Here is a 19,001-nt window from a genome sequence, read left to right as displayed (position 1 = left end):
GTGCGCGTGACCAAATCTATTCAACAATCTATAGTGGCTGTTGAAAGATGGTCGATTGACTGTGGTTTTAAATTGTCAGTGGCTAAGTCTTGCTGTATGTTCTTCTCGAAGAAGAAAGTTGCTGATTAATATACAGTTGTTTCTGAATAGACAGCCTATCGGTAGTCTTTCTACCTTCAAATATTTGGGTATATGGTTCAATGAGAGATATACATGTCATAAATGTTGAAACAAAGAGTAAGAAGGTGGTGAATCTTATGTGCTCGGACTCTGGTTATATGAATGGGGTGCTGACAGAATCGCTTTACCTAGCAAAGACTTATAGATGATCTGGGGCCGGTGAGTTTGGAGACGGATATGTAGTGAGGGCCAGCCAACGAGAGCATCGAGGTCACAGTGGTGGGTAGTATATTTGGTGACAAAACGGATGGCACTGTGATAGACTACATCCACTTTCCTGAGTAGAGTGTTGGGGGATATTTTATAAATGACATCGCCAAAGTCAAGGATCGGTAGGATAGTCAGTTTTACGAGGGAATGTTTGGCGGCATGAGTGAAAGAGACTTTGTTGCGAAATAGGAAGCCGATTATAGATTTTGGATTGGAGATGCTTAATGTGAGTCTGGAAGGAGAGTTTACAGTCTAACCAGACACCTAGGTATTTGTAGTTTTCCACATATTCTAAGTCAGAACCGTCCAGAGTAGTGATGCTAGTCGGGGGGGGAGGGTGCGGGCAGCGATTGGTTGAAGAGCATGCACTTAGTTTTACTTGCATTTAAGAGCAGTTGGAGTCCACGGAAGGAGTGTTGTATGGCGTTGAAGCTCGTTTGGAGGTTTGTTAGCACAGTGTAGATACTGTATGTATTTATTCATTTATCTTCTGGCAAATCTAATAGGAGTGATCTACTAAGTAGTTATTGATACAGTTTTGTTTTTTACTTTTGCAAATGTATTAAAAATCAAAAATGTAAATATTTCATTTGCATAAGTATTCAGACCTGGTTGGGCCACTCAAGGACATTGAGTTGTCCAAAAGCCACTTGTCTTGGCTGCGCTCTGGAGCAGGTTACTCTCTGTACTTTGCTCCGTTAATCTGTCCTTCAATCCTGACTAGTAACCCAGTCCCTGCCGCTGAAAAACATCCCGACAGCACGATGCTGCCACAACCATGCTTCACCATAGGGATGGTGCCAGGTTTCCTCCAGACGTGACGCTTGGCATTCAGGCCAAAGAATTTAACCTTGGTTTCATCCGACCATAGAATCTTGTATCTCATCATAAATAATGACATGAGTCTTTAGGCAAATTCCAAGCGGGCTGTCATGGGCCTTTTACTGTTTAGTGGCTTCAGTCTGGCCACTCTACCATAAATACCTGATTGGTGGAGCGCTGCAGAGATGGTTGTCCTTCTGGAAGGTTCTCCAATTTCTACAGGAACTCTGGAGCTCTGTCAGAGTGACCATCGGGTTCTTGGTCACCTCCCTGACCAAGGCCCTTCTCCCCTGATTGCTCAGTTTGACCAGTGGTTCAGCTCTAGGAAGAGACTTGGTGGTTCCAAACATCTTCCATTGAAGAATTATGGAGGCCAATGTGTTTTGGGGGACCTTCAATGCTGCAGAAATGTTTTGGTACCGTTCCTCAGATCTGTGCCTCGACACAATCCTGTCTCGAAGCTCTACGGACAATTCCTTCGACCTCGTGGCTTGGTTTTTGCTCTGACATGCCCTGTCAACTGTGGGACCTTATATAGACAGGTGTGTGCCTTTCCAAATCATGTCCAATCAATTGAATTGACCACAGGTGGACTCCAATCAAGCTATAGAAACATCTGTAGGATGATCAATGGAAACAGGATGCACCTGAGCTCAATTTCGATACTCATAGCAAAGGATCTGAATACTTATGTAAATAAGGTATTTCTGTTTTACTTTTTTTTAAATAAATTTGCAAACATTTCTAAAAACTTGTTTTTGCTTTGTCATTATGGGGTATTGTGTGTAGATTAATGAGGACAAAATGCATTTAATCCAGTTTAGAATAAGGCTGTAACGTAACAACATTTTTAAAAAGTCAAGTGGTCTGAATACTTTTCGAATACACTGTATATAACAATGTAGAGTTAAATGTAAACCGTGATTGACCACACATGCCAGGACAGTAGGTGGCACCATGCACTTTAAACCTTTATTTGCGGGCCGCTATTAAACCATAGAAGAAGTTACGTCATTTGACTGCGCCATCTCCACAAGCAGGCACATTTCAATGACAACCTGCATATGTAACATATTAATTACAGAATAATAGAGCCACATAACAATGCAACGAGCCGTTTTCGCACACATTGCATTGCATGACTGGACGCATGTTTTCAGTCCTTTGAGGATACGACAATGTTGTTTGAAGCACAGAGGTAGGCACTCAATGCTGTTTAGCTAGCTACAATGCTAAAAACAAGTCTGCTCAGTGTTCATACATGAATGCTGACCTAAGAATATATAATTTGGCAGTGGTCAGTTTCTGTCTTGCTTGCATCCTCATAGCAGCTCAAGTGAGCTTTGCAGCTAGAGCTAGTTATTAGCTAACGTTAACTAACCTAGCTGGCAATTTCACATTTAGTTTTCATGGTGCTTTTGTAAGGTGTGAGACACTTCAGTCGTTATAGCTAACAGTTATGTTGATCTGCAGAAAAAAATGTAATGCAGGTGACATGTTCGACTGCAAAGTAAAATAGCTACATATTTTAGTAAACGTTTTCGTCCTGTTTGAAGCACTACCAGTACAGCTCAATTCTCGGGCATACAGTGTGATACCGCCCCCGCGCGACGACGCAGAGAAGGCTCTGCTGCACAGTATGTTGCGGGTGGACCACGCAGGGGAATACGGTGCCAACCGCATCTACGCCGGCCAGATGGCAGTGTTGGGAAGGTCACAGACAGGACCGCTTATTCAGGTATAAGTAGTCTACATTACACATGCACAGATGTAGCTACTTTTCTTACATTCTTGCAGACGACAATAGCCTAACTACTTGTTTTGTTTTTTAGATGATTGGCTACTATTCCAGTATCCCCAAAGTTAACTTTATGACAACAATTAAAGTGAATGGATGTAATCATGTTGTCAGTGCTTGGTGACCCACAAAAACAAAATGTTGACATTCCAGCATCCTCAATTATATATTCATTTTCACTATGCTTCAAGGAAATGTGGGATCAAGAGAAGAAGCATCTTGCCAAATTCAATGAGATCCTTGCAGAGAACAGAGTTCGCCCAACGTTGCTGTTGCCCCTCTGGAACGCTGCAGGTTTTTTACTTGGTAAGGAACAAGGCTTCACTCCATACAGTCAATAGTTGTCACATATGCCTGACAAATAAACAAAGGGAATGGATGTATATTTTACATTCTAAAATAAGTAGCCAAGATTTAATGACTTAAAATGGGTCTGTAGGTAAGTACTTAAAAAGTGCCATTGTAATGTACACTTACACTGTGTCTGAGTTCTGTTGCAATGAGACAATAATCCAATACAACAGTATGATACATATGGCACTCGGGGGATAGACCATATTCTGTGGTGTGTCCTCGCAGGAGCGGGCACCGCTCTACTGGGTAAAGAAGGGGCCATGGCCTGTACTGTGGCTGTGGAGGAGAGCATCTCAGAGCACTACAACAGCCAGATCAGAGCCCTCATGGAGGAGGACCCAGACAGATACGTAGAGCTGTTAAAAGTAAGATAATGAACCATCCCTCATACCATGGGCCCTGGAGTTTTTCCTGACCAGGAACATCTCTGGGCTCTATCAAGAAAAACTCTGTGCCCCAGCTAGGGCTCTTACTTGGTTTATAGTAGCTTCTATAGCCACAAAGTCAGATTCCACAGCCAAAAAGTCCAAATGTAGGCTTTTTGGTCTTTCATTTAAGGTTAGGCATAAGTTTTAAAATCAGATTTCAAGAAGAGAAATTGTAGAAATGGGCGGGATTTATGACTTTGTGGCTATAGTAGCTAGTGAGGACCCTCGTATATTCCTGGTCAGGTAAAACCCGACCCCTATAATTTACTAATGCATACTGTGCTTTGTCTTGAGTGTTTGTTGTCTTGATTTCTGAGAAGTGAATGTGGCCTTTTATTTTCCATACAGTTAATAAAGGAATTCCGAGATGATGAGATGGAACATCATGATACAGGACTGGAGCACGATGCTGAATCTGTAAGCCCTCTTTCCCACTTTGATCTTTAGGTTTGACTCTATTTAATCCTTTGGTTAAGCTTCTGTTGTTACGCTGTTATTGACAACAGCTATGGCTGGTGGAGTGAACCTTAATTGAGTTAAGTTCTAATAATAATGAATCATAATTTGTTACATTTCTAAAGTGCTTTCCATAGAATCTCAAAGCGCCTCGAGCAAAAATCAAGCAAGCAATATACCATGATCGGTCAATAATGATGTTATTGTGTTATGTTGTTGTTGTTGTTGCATAGTGATGTCTCAGTGTTTCCCAGTCTTTTTATGTTGTGGTTTATTGTCCCTGGATCATTATGGGTTTTCCTTTAAATTTATTCCATGAAAACAAGGAAGGGGTTCCGTCTCATTATCTCCCACTCAAATGCTTTGATTCCTCCAAAACTGGGTCATGGTGGGAAAGATTGCATGCGGCATGGGAACACTGGTGTTACATTCCTTCACTGTTTCCTGTCAAACATCATATGCTTTGAACTCTTCTGATAAAGGTTTTCTTGTGTATTATTTCTTTTGTTTCAGCTACCTGGATACAAGCTTTTGAAGAGTGCAATACAACTTGGCTGCACAGCCGCAATATTTGTGTCTCAGCGCCTATAAAGTAATAATTAATTCAGTTTCTCAAAGATGGTTTTGTAAAGAATATAATGATTTAAGTGATGTAAATGGATATGTAAATTGTATTAGTAAAGTGAACCTGGCTACTTTATACAATATAATAGTCAGTGTACTTTTCCAAAAAAGGACTCCCATAAAAAATAGTTGTGTTTTTTTGTCCAACTGTAACCCAGCCAAACCATATAGGTACCTGCTCAATGCTGAAACCTCTCTGAGTTGGCATCCTAGAATAAGCAAGTTGTCAAAGAGATATTGGTGGGAAAGTTGGTGTAATTCTACCCTCTGTCTGGTCTAGGTGATGGGGATAGTGTGTTATCCTGCTATGCTAAGGTATTGTGGTCATCACTGACAAGAGCTGGAACCTACCTTCCTTATCAAGTTCATTTTGTAACATCATCGATACTAAGTAATGTACTACATACTGTAATTACCTATCTGTCAGGTTTAATTGTTTGAATGATTAATCACCTTTCCACTGCAACCCCCCCCCCCCCCCATTGTCACGCCATCACCATACCTTTCAACAAACTATCCTCTTTCACACATTATGTGTCATAAATCACAATGAACAATGGCTTGTCAGTCCAGATGAATGGTTAAGCCTCTTACACAGCTGTTCCAGTACATTAGATCAGGGTGAAAGAAGGATTCTCAACTGACGGGTGCTGGCAGGGGGGTCTAGCTAATCTATGCCGTTCAGCGCTGCAGATAAAAGTGTTCCGGTGGTTCGGTTTACTCCCCAGAGACCCCTGTATTGACTATAGGGATTGAAGTGTACTTATAGTATGTTCTGTACTGACCTAATGCCTGAGATCTGCCCTAGCCACTTCCGATGCAGGCTATAGTACACATCAGTTAGCACAGAGAGATGTATTGACCTTCATTCCACGTGCAATGTCTACGATAGAATGTAAAGTAGCAAAGAGAGAATACAAAGTAGCTGCGTTGTTGTTGGTGTAACATAGAGGCTTTAAAGGAACAGTGTGATATCATGTTTTTGACATGTATTATTCTTCGACAGTACCGATCCTACTTTGGCTCTGTGCCTTGTATGCGAGGGTGCCTCTGGCATCCAAGCCACAGCCCACTGAACTGTTTTCTGCCCCTGCTGGGCCATGAACGGACCGCCGAACTGTTTCCGCCCCCAACCAAGGCCCATGAACAGCCCACTGAACTGATTTCTGCCCCAATGTCGAGAGGTGTGCTTTTGCCTTGACACGAGACGACTGTAGATGTCTGAAAAAATCTGACAAACTTTAATTTGGAAGTGTAACGGCCCTTTAAACTTCACCTAGGCATTATGTGTATGTCTGTGTCAGTGTGTGTTTCGCCACCTGTACCCCAGCTGTTTTCTGCCCCTACCGGCCCACTAATTAGTCATTTCTCACTGAGGCCAGGCTGCTGGTTCTCAGGCAGGGAGTTATTTTCCCCAGCATGAGTTCAGTGGAGTTTTTTTTAGATGGGGTGGGTTTACGTATCAGACCTGACCCTAAAGGTTAACATGCTGTAACTGGGCTCCTTTTGTGCCCTCTGCCTTAAAAATAGCTCCTCCCCCCTCATGTAAATCACCGAGCGGGCCGGCTGGCACACACCCCAAGATGGACAAAACTACTCAAACGTATTACGAGTCCTATACCGGGAACACTTTGTTTAAACTTTACCCATCCACCCGGCGTACTATTAGCAGTCCGCGATGACTTATGACGACACAAACAGAGACACGCATGTATGTACAGTTGAAGTTGTAAGTTTACTACATACACCTTAGCCAAAACCATTTACACTCAGTTTTTCACAATTATTTAGTCCTAGTAAAAAATGCCTGTCTTTGGTCAGTTAGAATCACCACTTTATTTTAAGTATGTGAAATGTCAGAATAATAGTAGAGAGAGAATTATTTATTTCAGATTTGATTTCTTTCATCACATTCCTAGTGGGTCAGAAGATTACATACACTCAATTAGTATTTGGTAGTATAGCATTTAAATTGTTTAACTTGGATCAAATGTTTCGAGTGGCCTTCCACAAGCTTCCCGCAATAAGTTGGGTTGATTTTGGCTCATTCCTCCTGACAGAGTTGGTGTACCTGAGTCAGGTTTGTAGGCCTCCTTGCTCGCACATGTTTTTCAGTCCTGCCCACAAATTTTCTATAGGTTTGAGGTCAGGGCTTTGTGATGGTAACTCCAATACCTTGACTTTGTTGTCCTTAAGCCATTTTGCCAAAACTTTGGAAGTATGCTTGGGGTCATTGTCCATTTGGAAGACTCATTTGCGACCAAGCTTTAACTTCCTGACTGATGTCTTGAGATGTTGCTTGAATATATCCACATAATTGTCCATCATGATGCCATCTTTTTTGTGAAGTGCACCAGTCCCTCCTGCAGCAAAGCAACCCCACAACATGATGCTGCCACCCCCATGCTTGACGGCTGGGATGGTGTTCTTTGGCTTGCAAGCCTCCCCCTTTTTCCTCCAAACATAACGATGGTCATTATGGCCAACATTTCTATTTTTGTTTAATCAGACCAGAGAACATTTCTCCAAGAAGTACGATCTTTTGTCTCCGTGTGCAGTTGCAATCTGTAGTCTGGCTTTTTTATAGCGGTTTTGGAGTAGTGGCTTCTTCCTTGCTGAGCGGCTTTTCAGGTTATGTCGATTTGTTTAACTATGGATATAGATAGTTGTGTACCTGTTTCCTGCAGAATCTTCACAAGGGCCTTTGCTGCTGTTCTGGGATTGATTTGCACTTTTCGACTCCAAAGTACGTTCATCTCCAGGAGACAGAACGTGTCTCCTTCCTGAGCGGTATGACGGCTGTGTGGTCCCATGGTGTTTATACTTGCGTACTATTGTTTGTACAGATGAACGTGGTACCTTCAGGCGCTTGGAAATTGTTTCCAAGGATGAACCAGACTACCAGTACACCTCCAATTGACTAAAATTATGTCAATTAGCCTATCAGAGGCTACTAAAGCCAAGACATCATTTTCTGGTATTTTCCAAGCTGTTTAAAGACACAGTCAACTTGGTGTATGTAAACTTCTGACCCACTGGAATTGTGATATAGTGATTTATAAGTTAAATAATCTGTGTGTAAACAATTGTTGGTAAAAATTAATAGTGTCATGAACAAAGTAGATGCCCTAACCAACTTTCCAAAACTACAGTGCCTTGCGAAAGTATTCGCCCCCTTGAACTTTGCGACCTTTTGCCACATTTCAGGCTTCAAACATAAAGATATAAAACTGTATTTTTTTGTGAAGAATCAACAACAAGTGGGACACAATCATGAAATGGAATGACATTTATTGGATATTTCAAACTTTTTTAACAAATCAAAAACTGAAAAATTGGGCGTGCAAAATTATTCAGCCCCCTTAAGTTAATACTTTGTAGCGCCACCTTTTGCTGCGATTACAGCTGTAAGGTCGCAAAGTTCAAGGGGGCCAAATACTTTCGCAAGGCACTGTATAGTTTGTTAACAAGAAATGTGTGGAGTGGTTGAAACATACAGTTGAAGTTATGTAGGTGAAGTCTTTTTTTGGCATGATGGGATACACAGACTGACATGGATTGGTTTGCTCTGTGACCTAGTCCATACCCTCTCCCATCTTCCTTGGTACTATGTTCTCATGTACCTTTTAATACCTTGTGATATCACAGCATAAAGATACAAGTGTACCTATCTGAACAGCCAATGAGTCTCTTTCAGTATTAATAAACGCTGACTTATAGGCTACCCATCATCAATCATAAAGTTCCTGCTTTAGCTCTTGTTGCAAAACAGTCTATAAATCTGAGGGTTGGACAAACAAAGCGTCTCTGCAAGCCGTGCATTTGACCTGACTGCAGTTCAGTGTCATAACTGACTTCAGTGGGCAAATGCTCACCTTTGATGGTCACTGGCACGCTGGAGAAGTGCTCTTCATGGATGAATCCTGATTTTAACTGTAGCAGGCAGATGGCGGACAGTGTGTATGGCTTCGTGTGGGGCCGAGCGGTTTGCTGATGTCAGCGTTATCGGTGCCACGTGGTGGTAGGGTTATGGTATGGGCAGGCGTAAGCTACAGACAACAAACACAATGACATTTTATGATGTTAACTTGAATGCACAGAGATAACGTGACGAGATCCCGAGGCCCGTTGTTGTGCCATTCATCTGCCGCCATCACCTCATGTTTCAGCATGATAACACACGGCCCCATGTCGCAGGGATCTGTACACAATTCCTGGAAGCTGAAAATGTTCTTCCATGGCCTGCATACTCACCAGACATGTCACCCATTGAGCATGTTTGGGATACTCTGGATCGGCGTGTACACAGCATGTTCAAGTTCCCGCTAATATCCAGGAACACAGCCATTGAAGAGGAGTGGGACAACATTCCACAGGTCACAATCATCAGCATGATCGACTCTATGTGAAGGAGATGTGCCGCGCTCCATGAGGCAAATGGTGGTCACATGAGGTACTTTTAAGGTATTTGTGATCAACAGATGCGTATCTGTATTCCCAGTCATGTAAAATCCATAGATTACGGCCTAATTTATTTATTTCAATTGATTGTCTTCCTTTATATGAATTGTAACTGTAAAATCTTTGAAATTGTTGCCTGTCGCGGCTTATATTTTCGTTCAGTGTATGACTTTGCAGCTTTGCACATGGTTTCATGTTTTTTTGTGCAACAATTAGGAGTTGAATATCATTGGAATTGTGATAATAAACTCAGCAAAAAAATAAACGTCCTCTCACTGTCAACTGCCTTTATTTTCAGCAAACTTAACGTGTAAATATTTGTATGAACATAATATTCAACAACTGAGACATGTGACTAACATAAATGGAATAATGTGTCCCTGAACAAAGGGGCTCCAAAATCAAAAGTAACAGTCAGTATCTGGTGTGGCCACCAGCTGCATTAAGTACTGCAGTGCATCTCCTTCTCATGGACTGCACCAGATGTGCTTCTTGCTGTGAGATGTTACCCCACTCTTCCACCAAGGCACCTGCAAATTCCCGGACATTTTTGGGGGGAATGGCCCTAGCCCTCACCCTCCGATCCAGCAGGTCCCAGACGTGCTCAATGGGATTGAGATCCGGACTCTTCGCTGGTCATGGCAGAACACTGACAGTCCTCTCTTGCAGGAAATCACGAGCAGTATGGCTGGTGGCATTGTCATGCTGGAGGGTCATGTCAGGATGAGCCTGCAGGAAGGGTACCACATGAGGGAGGAGGATGTCTTCCCAAAAAATCAAATCAAATCAAATTTTATTTGTCACATACACATGGTTAGCAGATGTTAATGCGAGTGTAGCGAAATGCTTGTGCTTCTAGTTCCGACAATGCAGTAATAACCAACAAGTAATCTAACTAACAATTCCTAAACTACTGTCTTATACACAGTGTAAGGGGATAAAGAATATGTACATAAGGATATATGAATGAGTGATGGTACAGAGTAGCATAGGCAAGATACAGTAGATGGTATCGAGTACAGTATATACATATGAGATGAGTATGTAAACAAAGTGGCATAGTTAAAGTGGCTAGTGATACATGTATTACATAAAGATGCAGTAGATGATATAGAGTACAGTATATACGTATGCATATGAGATGAATAATGTAGGGTAAGTAACATTATATAAGGTAGCATTGTTTAAAGTGGCTAGTGTTATATTTACATCATTTCCCATCAATTCCCATTATTAAAGTGGCTGGAGTTGAGTCAGTGTCAGTGTGTTGGCAGCAGCCACTCAATGTTAGTGGTGGCTGTTTAACAGTCTGATGGCCTTGAGATAGAAGCTGTTTTTCAGCCTCTCGGTCCCAGCTTTGATGCACCTGTACTGACCTCGCCTTCTGGATGATAGCGGGGTGAACAGGCAGTGGCTCGGGTGGTTGATGTCCTTGATGATCTTTATGGCCTTCTTGTAACATCGGGTGGTGTAGGTGTCCTGGAGGGCAGGTAGTTTGCCCCCGGTGATGCGTTGTGCAGACCTCACTACCCTCTGGAGAGCCTTACGGTTGAGGGCGGAGCAGTTGCCGTACCAGGCGGTGATACAGCCCGCCCGGATGCTCTCGATTGTGCATCTGTAGAAGTTTGTGAGTGCTTTTGGTGACAAGCCGAATTTCTTCAGCCTCCTGAGGTTGAAGAGGCGCTGCTGCGCCTTCTTCACGATGCTGTCTGTGTGAGTGGACCAATTCAGTTTGTCTGTGATGTGTATGCCGAGGAACTTAAAACTTGCTACTCTCTCCACTACTGTTCCATCAATGTGGATAGGGGGGTGTTCCCTCTGCTGTTTCCTGAAGTCCACAATCATCTCCTTAGTTTTGTTGACGTTGAGTGTGAGGTTATTTTCCTGACACCACACTCCGAGGGCCCTCACCTCCTCCCTGTAGGCCGTCTCGTCGTTGTTGGTAATCAAGCCTACCGCTGTTGTGTTGTCCGCAAACTTGATGATTGAGTTGGAGGTGTGCGTGGCCACGCAGTCGTGGGTGAACAGGGAGTACAGGAGAGGGCTCAGAACGCACCCTTGTGGGGCCCCAGTGTTGAGGATCAGCGGGGAGGAGATGTTGTTACCTACCCTCACCACCTGGGGGCGGCCCGTCAGGAAGTCCAGTACCCAGTTGCACAGGGCGGGGTCGAGACCCAGGGTCTCGAGCTTGATGACGAGCTTGGAGGGTACTATGGTGTTGAATGCCGAGCTGTAGTCGATGAACAGCATTCTCACATAGGTATTCCTCTTGTCCAGATGGGTTAGGGCAGTGTGCAGTGTGGTTGAGATTGCATCGTCTGTGGACCTATTTGAGCGGTAAGCAAATTGGAGTGGGTCTAGGGTGTCAGGTAGGGTGGAGGTGATATGGTCCTTGACTAGTCTCTCAAAGCACTTCATGATGACGGAAGTGAGTGCTACGGGGCGGTAGTCGTTTAGCTCAGTTACCTTAGCTTTCTTGGGAACAGGAACAATGGTGGCCCTCTTGAAGCATGTGGGAACAGCAGACTGGTATAGGGATTGATTGAATATGTCCGTAAACACACCAGCCAGCTGGTCTGCGCATGCTCTGAGGGCGCGGCTGGGGATGCCGTCTGGGCCTACAGCCTTGCGAGGGTTAACACATTTAAATGTTTTACTCACCTCGGCTGCAGTGAAGGAGAGACCGCATTTTTCCGTTGCAGGCAGTGTCAGTGGCACTGTATTGTCCTCAAAGCGGGCAAAAAAGTTATTTTAGTCTGCCTGGGAGCAAGACATCCTGGTCCGTGACTGGGCTGGATTTCTTCCTATAGTCCGTGATTGACTGTAAATCCTGCCACATGCCTCTTGTGTCTGAGCCGTTGAATTGGGATTCTACTTTGTCTCTGTACTGACGCTTAGCTTGTTTGATAGCCTTACGGTAGAATAGCTGCATTGTTTGTATTCAGTCATGTTACCAGACACCTTGCCCTGATTGAAAGCAGTGGTTCGCGCTTTCAGTTTCACGCGAATGCTGCCATCAATCCAAGGTTTCTGGTTAGGGAATGTTTTAATCGTTGCTATGGGAACGACATCTTCAACGCACGTTCTAATGAACTCGCACACCGAATCAGCGTATTCGTCAATGTTGTTATTTGACGCAATACGAAACATGTCCCAGTCCACGTGATGGAAGCAGTTTTGGTGTGTGGAGTCAGCTTGGTCGGACCAGCGTTGGACAGACCTCAGCGTGGGAGCTTCTTTTTTTAGCTTTTGTCTGTAGGCAGGTATCAGCAAAATGGAGTCGTGGTCAGCTTTTCCGAAAGGGGGGCGGGGCAGGGCCTTATATGCGTCGCGGAAGTTAGAATAACAGTGATCCAAGGTTTTTCGGCCCCTGGTTGCGCAATCGATATGCTGATAAAATTTAGGGAGTCCCTGTTACGCACAGCGTTGAGATTGCCTGCAATGACAACAAGCACAGTCCGATGATGATGTGAAACACCGCCCCAGACCATGACGGACCCTCCGCCTCGGTGTAACACGGAGAATCTGACCATCACCAAAACCGCGACTCGTCAGTGAAGAGCAATTTTTGCCAGTCCTTTCAGGTCCAACGATGGTGGGTTTGTGCCCATAGGCGACGTTGTTGCCGGTGATGTCTGGTGAGGACCTGCCTTCAACAGGCCTACAAGCCCTCAGTCCCGCCTCTCTCAGGCTATTGCGGACAGTCTGAGCACTGATGAAGGGATTGTGCGTTCCTGGTGTAACTTGGGCAGTTGTTGTTGCCATCCTGTATCTGTCCCGCAGGTGTGATGTTCAGATGTGCCGATCCTGTGCAGGTGTTGTTACAAGTGGTCTGCCACTGCGGGGATGATCAGCTGTCCGTCCTGTCTCCCTGTAGCGTTGTCTTAGGCGTTTCACTGTACGGACATTGTAATTTATTGCCCTGGCCACATCTGCAGTCCTCATGTCTCCTTGCAGCATGCCTATGGCACGTTCACGCAGATGAGCAGGGACCCTGGGCATCTTTATTTTGGTGTTTTTCAGAGTCAGTAGAAAGGCCTCTTTCGTGTCCTATGTTTTCATAACTGTGACCTTAATTGCCTACTGTCTGTAAGCTGTTAGTGTCTTAACGACTTTTCCACAGGTGCATGTTCATTAATTGTTTATGGTTCATTCAACAAGCATGGGAAACAGTGTTTAAACCCTTTACAATAAAGATCTGTGAAGTTATTTGGATTTTTACGAATTATCTTTGTAAGACAGGGTCCTGAAAAAGGGACGTTTCTTTTTTTTTTGCTGAGTTTAGTGATATTTAGCAGGCTTAGGATACCTGATGTTGTGGAATGGAATCTTTCTTTGTTACAGCGAGAAATAAAAAGTATGTTGCGTACTATTTATTGAAACAAGAAGTTACCACCTATAGATAAACTGCATGAGACAGTTGGGTTCTACATTACCCATTTGGTGGGGCTCTGGGGGGGGCTTTTTGCGTCTAAAGTTTGATCGTCACATATTATTTCTGTTCCAGATTAATAGTGTTGACAGCCTTATAGCCAAGATGCAAGTCTTTAAAAACAGCAACAAGTGTACAACTGCATTTTTGGCACAGCTTTGGGTGACAAACTTGCTGTTAAATAAAAACATGAGTGACGACTCCGTCATGATGCAGGTGTTAATAACAGTTAACCATAAAACCCAACGTCTAAATTAGCACCTGTTTTCTAAATCAGCAACGATACTCTATAAGCAGTAGGATTTCGTTACGAGTCTACGACTCAAGCAGAAATGCATCTTTTTTTATGACGCAGCGTAACGTTCTTCATTGACATTTGACATAATATTACGAAGCTATTTTTAGCATCCAAACATGGCAATCAGGAGAACTGTGGTTGAAATGTTCGGCTTCTTCGCCTAGATTCACCTCAGAAGGAATCTGCTGATATATCGACCGAGAAATCAGCAACAAGAATTTGAAAATAGCAATAAAACTCCCGAATGGGACCGTGAATAATCAAGGCTGTAAATTTTGTGCATGTGGACAATATAAATTCATATAAGTCATAAAATCTTTCGGATGCAGAGCATATCATTTCTTGACCTAGATCTACAGGGTTGTCCATCACCTGCCTTGGGATAAGATCTGACTGACATTTATCATACGGTGCCATTCTCTCAGCGGGATCACAATAGAGCTCAGGTCTGAAACCCACACTATCATACTAAGAAAGAATGTGTGGATATTGGAACATAACCGGAGTCTCTTGATATGAAGAAGCCACTCGTTAGGTTAAAACACCGTTCATTTATTTGTGGATTCAAGAGGCTTCCCAATGGACCGTCTTAACTTCCTAAAATGTAATAGAAGTTTTGAGGCAATTGGTATTTTCTAGCCTGCTATATACCTGGTATTTACCCTAATAATAAATACAAATGTTGTTTCTTTGAGATTCTTTGTAAAAAAATATATATATAAAAAAACATTCCCATAATGCTGTATGTTGATACTTTTTGGACTTTGACTTTTATGCCGAACAAACCTATGCCTCTGATGTTAAATAAAAAAGTAGCACCTCCTGTCTTCTTTGTGAACATTTTTCTGGTTAATTTCCGTGTTATTCGTTAAGTTATTGGGTTTTATCTGTTTTAAACATTGCAAAACCAGGTGCGAGTGCTTGGTACTGTAATGAGGGTTTTACTGACCTAAAAAAAGAATTCCCAATTATTTTCAAAAGACTGATTTGTCTTTAAAATGAAACATATAACATATCTTGTAACAGTTGCATTGATAGATTAAGGCTATAACAAGGGCAACTAGCCAATCATATTTTGTTTTGTTTGTATAACATCAGTCAGCCCAGTGGCAGAGTCCCTCATTTATTATCAGAGCGTACTAGCGCAGATGCTAGCTGTCACGTTACCATAAATTCAAGCAGAATTCCTACGCAGTGTTTGTATGTTCGAATGCTGTTCTTGTTTGTCACAGCATTCATGCATTTAACCTTTATAAGAGCTTCTGAGAAGCGAGGGGCCATTAGCTTGATCTGAGCCAGTGCAGCACTGAACACAATGGTGTTGGCCTGTGGCCAATTCTCTACACAAATTTGGTTGTCAAAGTAAAAAAACATTTATCTATACTGCCTGTTTTAGCTGGACGCGGGAGTGAAAGATGACAAGCGGGGCCCACATGTTTTTTGAAACATACCGTACATTCATACATAAACTGACTTCTCTTTCCAGTAAATGGTCAGACTGGTGGGTCCCCTCCCTCCCTCTGTGAAAGCGCTCTAGAAAAGCTGTGCCCACGTGTCCACACAGTGGGGAGCCACAACACATGATGTAAAGGACTGACATCACCTCAGCAGGAATCCCTGAGTTATAGCCGCCCTGACATGAGCAAGACCGCCACCTACCAGCTCCAGAGAAATCCAGCCAAGGTCATGTTCTGTATCTGGGTTATATGTTGCCTATGAAGCGTTTAGCAGGGTCACATAGTCATAGTGGATGACTATGTGAATATTAGGTTTAATATTAACATGAATCTACTTTTACAGATTCAGGACATTAACATTAACTCCCAAGACTCCGATAGCTCTCTTATTCATTGGTGGTAGCAATCATTACGTGTGCTTGTCCTCGGCAGCCAGGCCTGGGCAGCTGTGTTGGCAGTTGGCACCCTGCGTTGTGGATCAGCTGGGGAGAGGCTTATGCGTGACCCTGCGGGCACATACATCAGCACAGTGACAGGCTGGGTGCTCGGCCGCTCAAGCATGACTCCCAGGCCACGTTGCTGCTCCTCTGTGTCATGAGCCCCAACGACTCTTCAAGCTAGTCACTGAAGCATGTCCCCAGGCCCCCCTGGGACCCTGGCAAGAGGACAATGACCTGGGCAACAGGAGACCGTTCATGGACATTCATACTCTGCTAGTAAGTTTGCAATTACAATTTCTCTGATTAATGTGGTGTTTTTGGTACTTGGTGTGCCACAGGGCTCGGTCCAGTGTATGCTGCGTCAGACAAAATTGGTATTTTATTGTGTTTTCATTGAGTTTGTTTTGGTTTATAGGGTGTTTTTTGGTAAACGGTGTGCCACAGGGCTCCTTTCAAGATCCAATTGATACATTTTTGAAAAAAAACATTTGTTGACAAAAGTATTTGCTTTCAAAATGTCATTTGCTTTCACACATTTAGGTTCCAGTGTATGTTGCATGAGACCAAAGAGGCCTGTTCTTCTGAAGTCATGGAGTTATACCCCCTCTCTCTGTCTTGCCTCGTTCTTTACTCGCACGACAGTTGCTAGCTGGAGGATAGGGGCTGTGCAGTTCATCTACTGATGAAATCTGTTCTGGCAAAGATGCGCCAGGCACGCCGATGATGGGCTGAGAGGTGGGAGCATTAGATGCACCCCTCTGTGGCCTCTCGCGGACCCACCATACCTATGGGCCTACAGTATGTCATGCCACCGTGTCTATGGCCATTACATTACCCTGCTCCTGAAGCCGATCCCGTTCTCACTGCTATCGGTCCCCTCCATCCATCACACTGACTGGTTGACAGTTAGCAGAAGGTTGCCACGCATGGCCTCTAAACACCTGGCTCTAGTCGAGGGCATTGCCCACCCCACCTGTTAGTCCTCTTTAGTGACCATTTCACACTTTGCTCCAATCCCGGTCAAGTCCCTTCTGTCGACTGGGCTGATTGAAGGGTGTGTCCTGGCAATGCTGTTTCTCACTGGGCTCCATTGCTCTCCGCTGAGCCCGGCTTTCATGCAGCTCGTTAACATGCCACTCTCCTGGCTCATCAGTCACGGGCCCTCTCCCCTCACCGATGCCCTACAACGCTGGTGACAACCCTGATATCAGGGTGATGTGGTAGCAGATTGCCAATTTAAGCTCCTGTGTGGTTTATATGTCACTGCGGCCAGTATTCACACCCACAAAGCTTCTGTATTCTGTCCTCTTACAAGTTGACTTCAAGCTGCTATGAATACTGTTCACTGTTGGACACGCATGTGGCCAGCATATGGCGGTCATTTAATGCCTGTGTGCTTGATTTTGAAGCTGTTACCAGAGGGTCATAACCTGTTCTGTGTTGTGGTCCCCATAAAATGTGGTGTATGTCAATTCTTTGATGCTCTCTGCCGACAGATATTCTAGCTCGCCATCAGCTCACTGGCACTGGTGATGACACACATGCTCAGCAGACAAAGTGCCCTGGACCACCCAAGCTTTAGGTGTCTATAGCCTGACCTTGAAGATGCGTAGGGTACGTGAGAAAGAAAAACAACACAGGGAGAAAGTATGCCTCTTATGTGCTCAGGGGTCAAGCTTCTAACCCTGCTAGTGTTAAGTTCAGCAAGGTCTTTACGGCCTCGGCACATTCTGTGTGAGGTTATGCTAAATGTTTTTCTTTACAAGTAAAGTGCAGTAGGTAATGGAGTAGGTAATGGGCCTCGGAGATGTGTGTGTCCTCACTGTGGTTTGGAGAGGCTTGGCCCCTGACCTCTAGCTGGTTCAGAGAGTTGAACATGGGGAGCCGAGAACATTGAATGTGCTTTCGCTATTGATCTGAAGCCCGTCGGTGCGTAAAAAATGATCATCTGTCGAATCCCATATCAAAGAAAACAAAATAGCAGCAATGCCATCTCGAGCGCTCTGCTCAAGGCGTTCTAGCGAAAAGGTGATAGATTTACAACAAGTTTTTTCTTTTGTTTCTCAGCTATTTGAGGTATCTGTTAAACAGATTGTTGCATTGATTTCTGGGAAGACAGATGGTTGTGTGCATGCTTTCAAGACGACCGAAGGAATGAAGAAATTGTTCAGCTCAGTAGATCAAGTTCAGAATAGCAGTGTCATTAGATTTCATTTTATTGTTTCGACACATACGTTCTCGCAGACATATTTTCACGTATGTTCCTTCTGGCATAACTTGAAAGTAAAAAAAAAATGCTTTAGAAGAAGTTTTCTATTGAGAAGTGAGAATGTGAATCAGAATGAGATTTTTTTTAAATACCTTTCTAGAACATGCCAAAGCAATAACACTAACTCTAAATGTCTGATTTTATACATAACAGTTCGTTTACGAGACTAAACACACCAACATTTCTGGATATAATTGATGTCCTTGACGAATAATGTCCTGTACTATGTATTATGCCATGTTTATGTGGACCCCAGGAAGAGTAGCTGATGCTTTTGCAGCGGCTAATGGGATCCTAATAAATACCAGTTCCAAAATACCAACATTTCTGGATATCATTTCTGTGTTGTAGATACAACTGGATTACTATCTGCTGTAACTGTTTGGTGTATAGTGTCCAAACATAGCACAACCCTTAGCCGTTTAGATGAAGGTACCCGACGCTCAGTTAAAGAAATAGTGAGAGTGTTTTGTAGGTAGTCGAAACGCTAATGGTCTAGGCTGCCTAGTGCTGCGATCAATGCTTTTGTGTCAAGTATCGTATGCAACTATCCCATGCCTCCCTCCAAGTCCCCAGCCCCAGTCCCAAAATCCCCAGCCCCTGTCCCAGTCCCTTAACCCCAGCCTCTCTGCTGTCTCTCTCCTAGTCCCAGGGCCTCATTAAGGGACTTGATTGACACGTCAGGATGGTGTGCATTTCATTGATGAGAATTTTAGAGGCCGGGCTCGTGAACTTCTTCTGTCCTGATCAGTACGTCACCCCACAGCTATCC

General features: G+C 43.7%; 1 protein-coding gene across 2 annotated transcripts; it reads left to right on the top strand.

Moving 5' to 3' along the window:
- The first annotated feature begins 2,217 nt into the window (after nucleotides 1–2,217).
- LOC135524520 (5-demethoxyubiquinone hydroxylase, mitochondrial-like) lies at nucleotides 2,218–9,602 on the top strand. 2 transcript variants are annotated; one of them, XM_064952129.1, is made up of 7 exons: nucleotides 2,218–2,410; nucleotides 2,769–2,950; nucleotides 3,202–3,316; nucleotides 3,590–3,729; nucleotides 4,141–4,209; nucleotides 4,762–4,840; nucleotides 5,153–9,602. In XM_064952129.1, exons 1-6 carry the CDS (start codon nucleotides 2,317–2,319, stop codon nucleotides 4,837–4,839), a joined length of 678 nt encoding a protein of 225 aa, XP_064808201.1. In that variant the 5' UTR covers nucleotides 2,218–2,316; the 3' UTR covers nucleotide 4,840; nucleotides 5,153–9,602. The 2 variants fall into 2 exon arrangements, with proteins under 2 accessions (XP_064808201.1, XP_064808192.1); XM_064952120.1 differs by having other exon boundaries at nucleotides 4,762–9,602.
- The last annotated feature ends 9,399 nt before the right edge of the window (nucleotides 9,603–19,001 follow it).

This window comes from Oncorhynchus masou, chromosome 4 (assembly GCF_036934945.1).
Source record: "Oncorhynchus masou masou isolate Uvic2021 chromosome 4, UVic_Omas_1.1, whole genome shotgun sequence".
NCBI classification, from domain to species: Eukaryota; Metazoa; Chordata; class Actinopteri; order Salmoniformes; family Salmonidae; genus Oncorhynchus; species Oncorhynchus masou.
This window is presented reverse-complemented; position numbering and strand designations above follow the sequence as displayed.

What these genes read in the sequence shown, in the direction of transcription:
- LOC135524520 (XM_064952129.1), top strand. Translation starts at nt 2,317, where the DNA reads ATGCAACGAGCCGTTTTCGCACACATTGCATTGCATGACTGGACGCAT. An exon ending in CGCTGCAGGTTTTTTACTTG is followed by an intron (nt 3,317 to 3,589) that starts GTAAGGAACAAG and finishes GTGTCCTCGCAG; the next exon opens with GAGCGGGCACCGCTCTACTG. An exon ending in TGGAGCACGATGCTGAATCT is followed by an intron (nt 4,210 to 4,761) that starts GTAAGCCCTCTT and finishes CTTTTGTTTCAG; the next exon opens with CTACCTGGATACAAGCTTTT.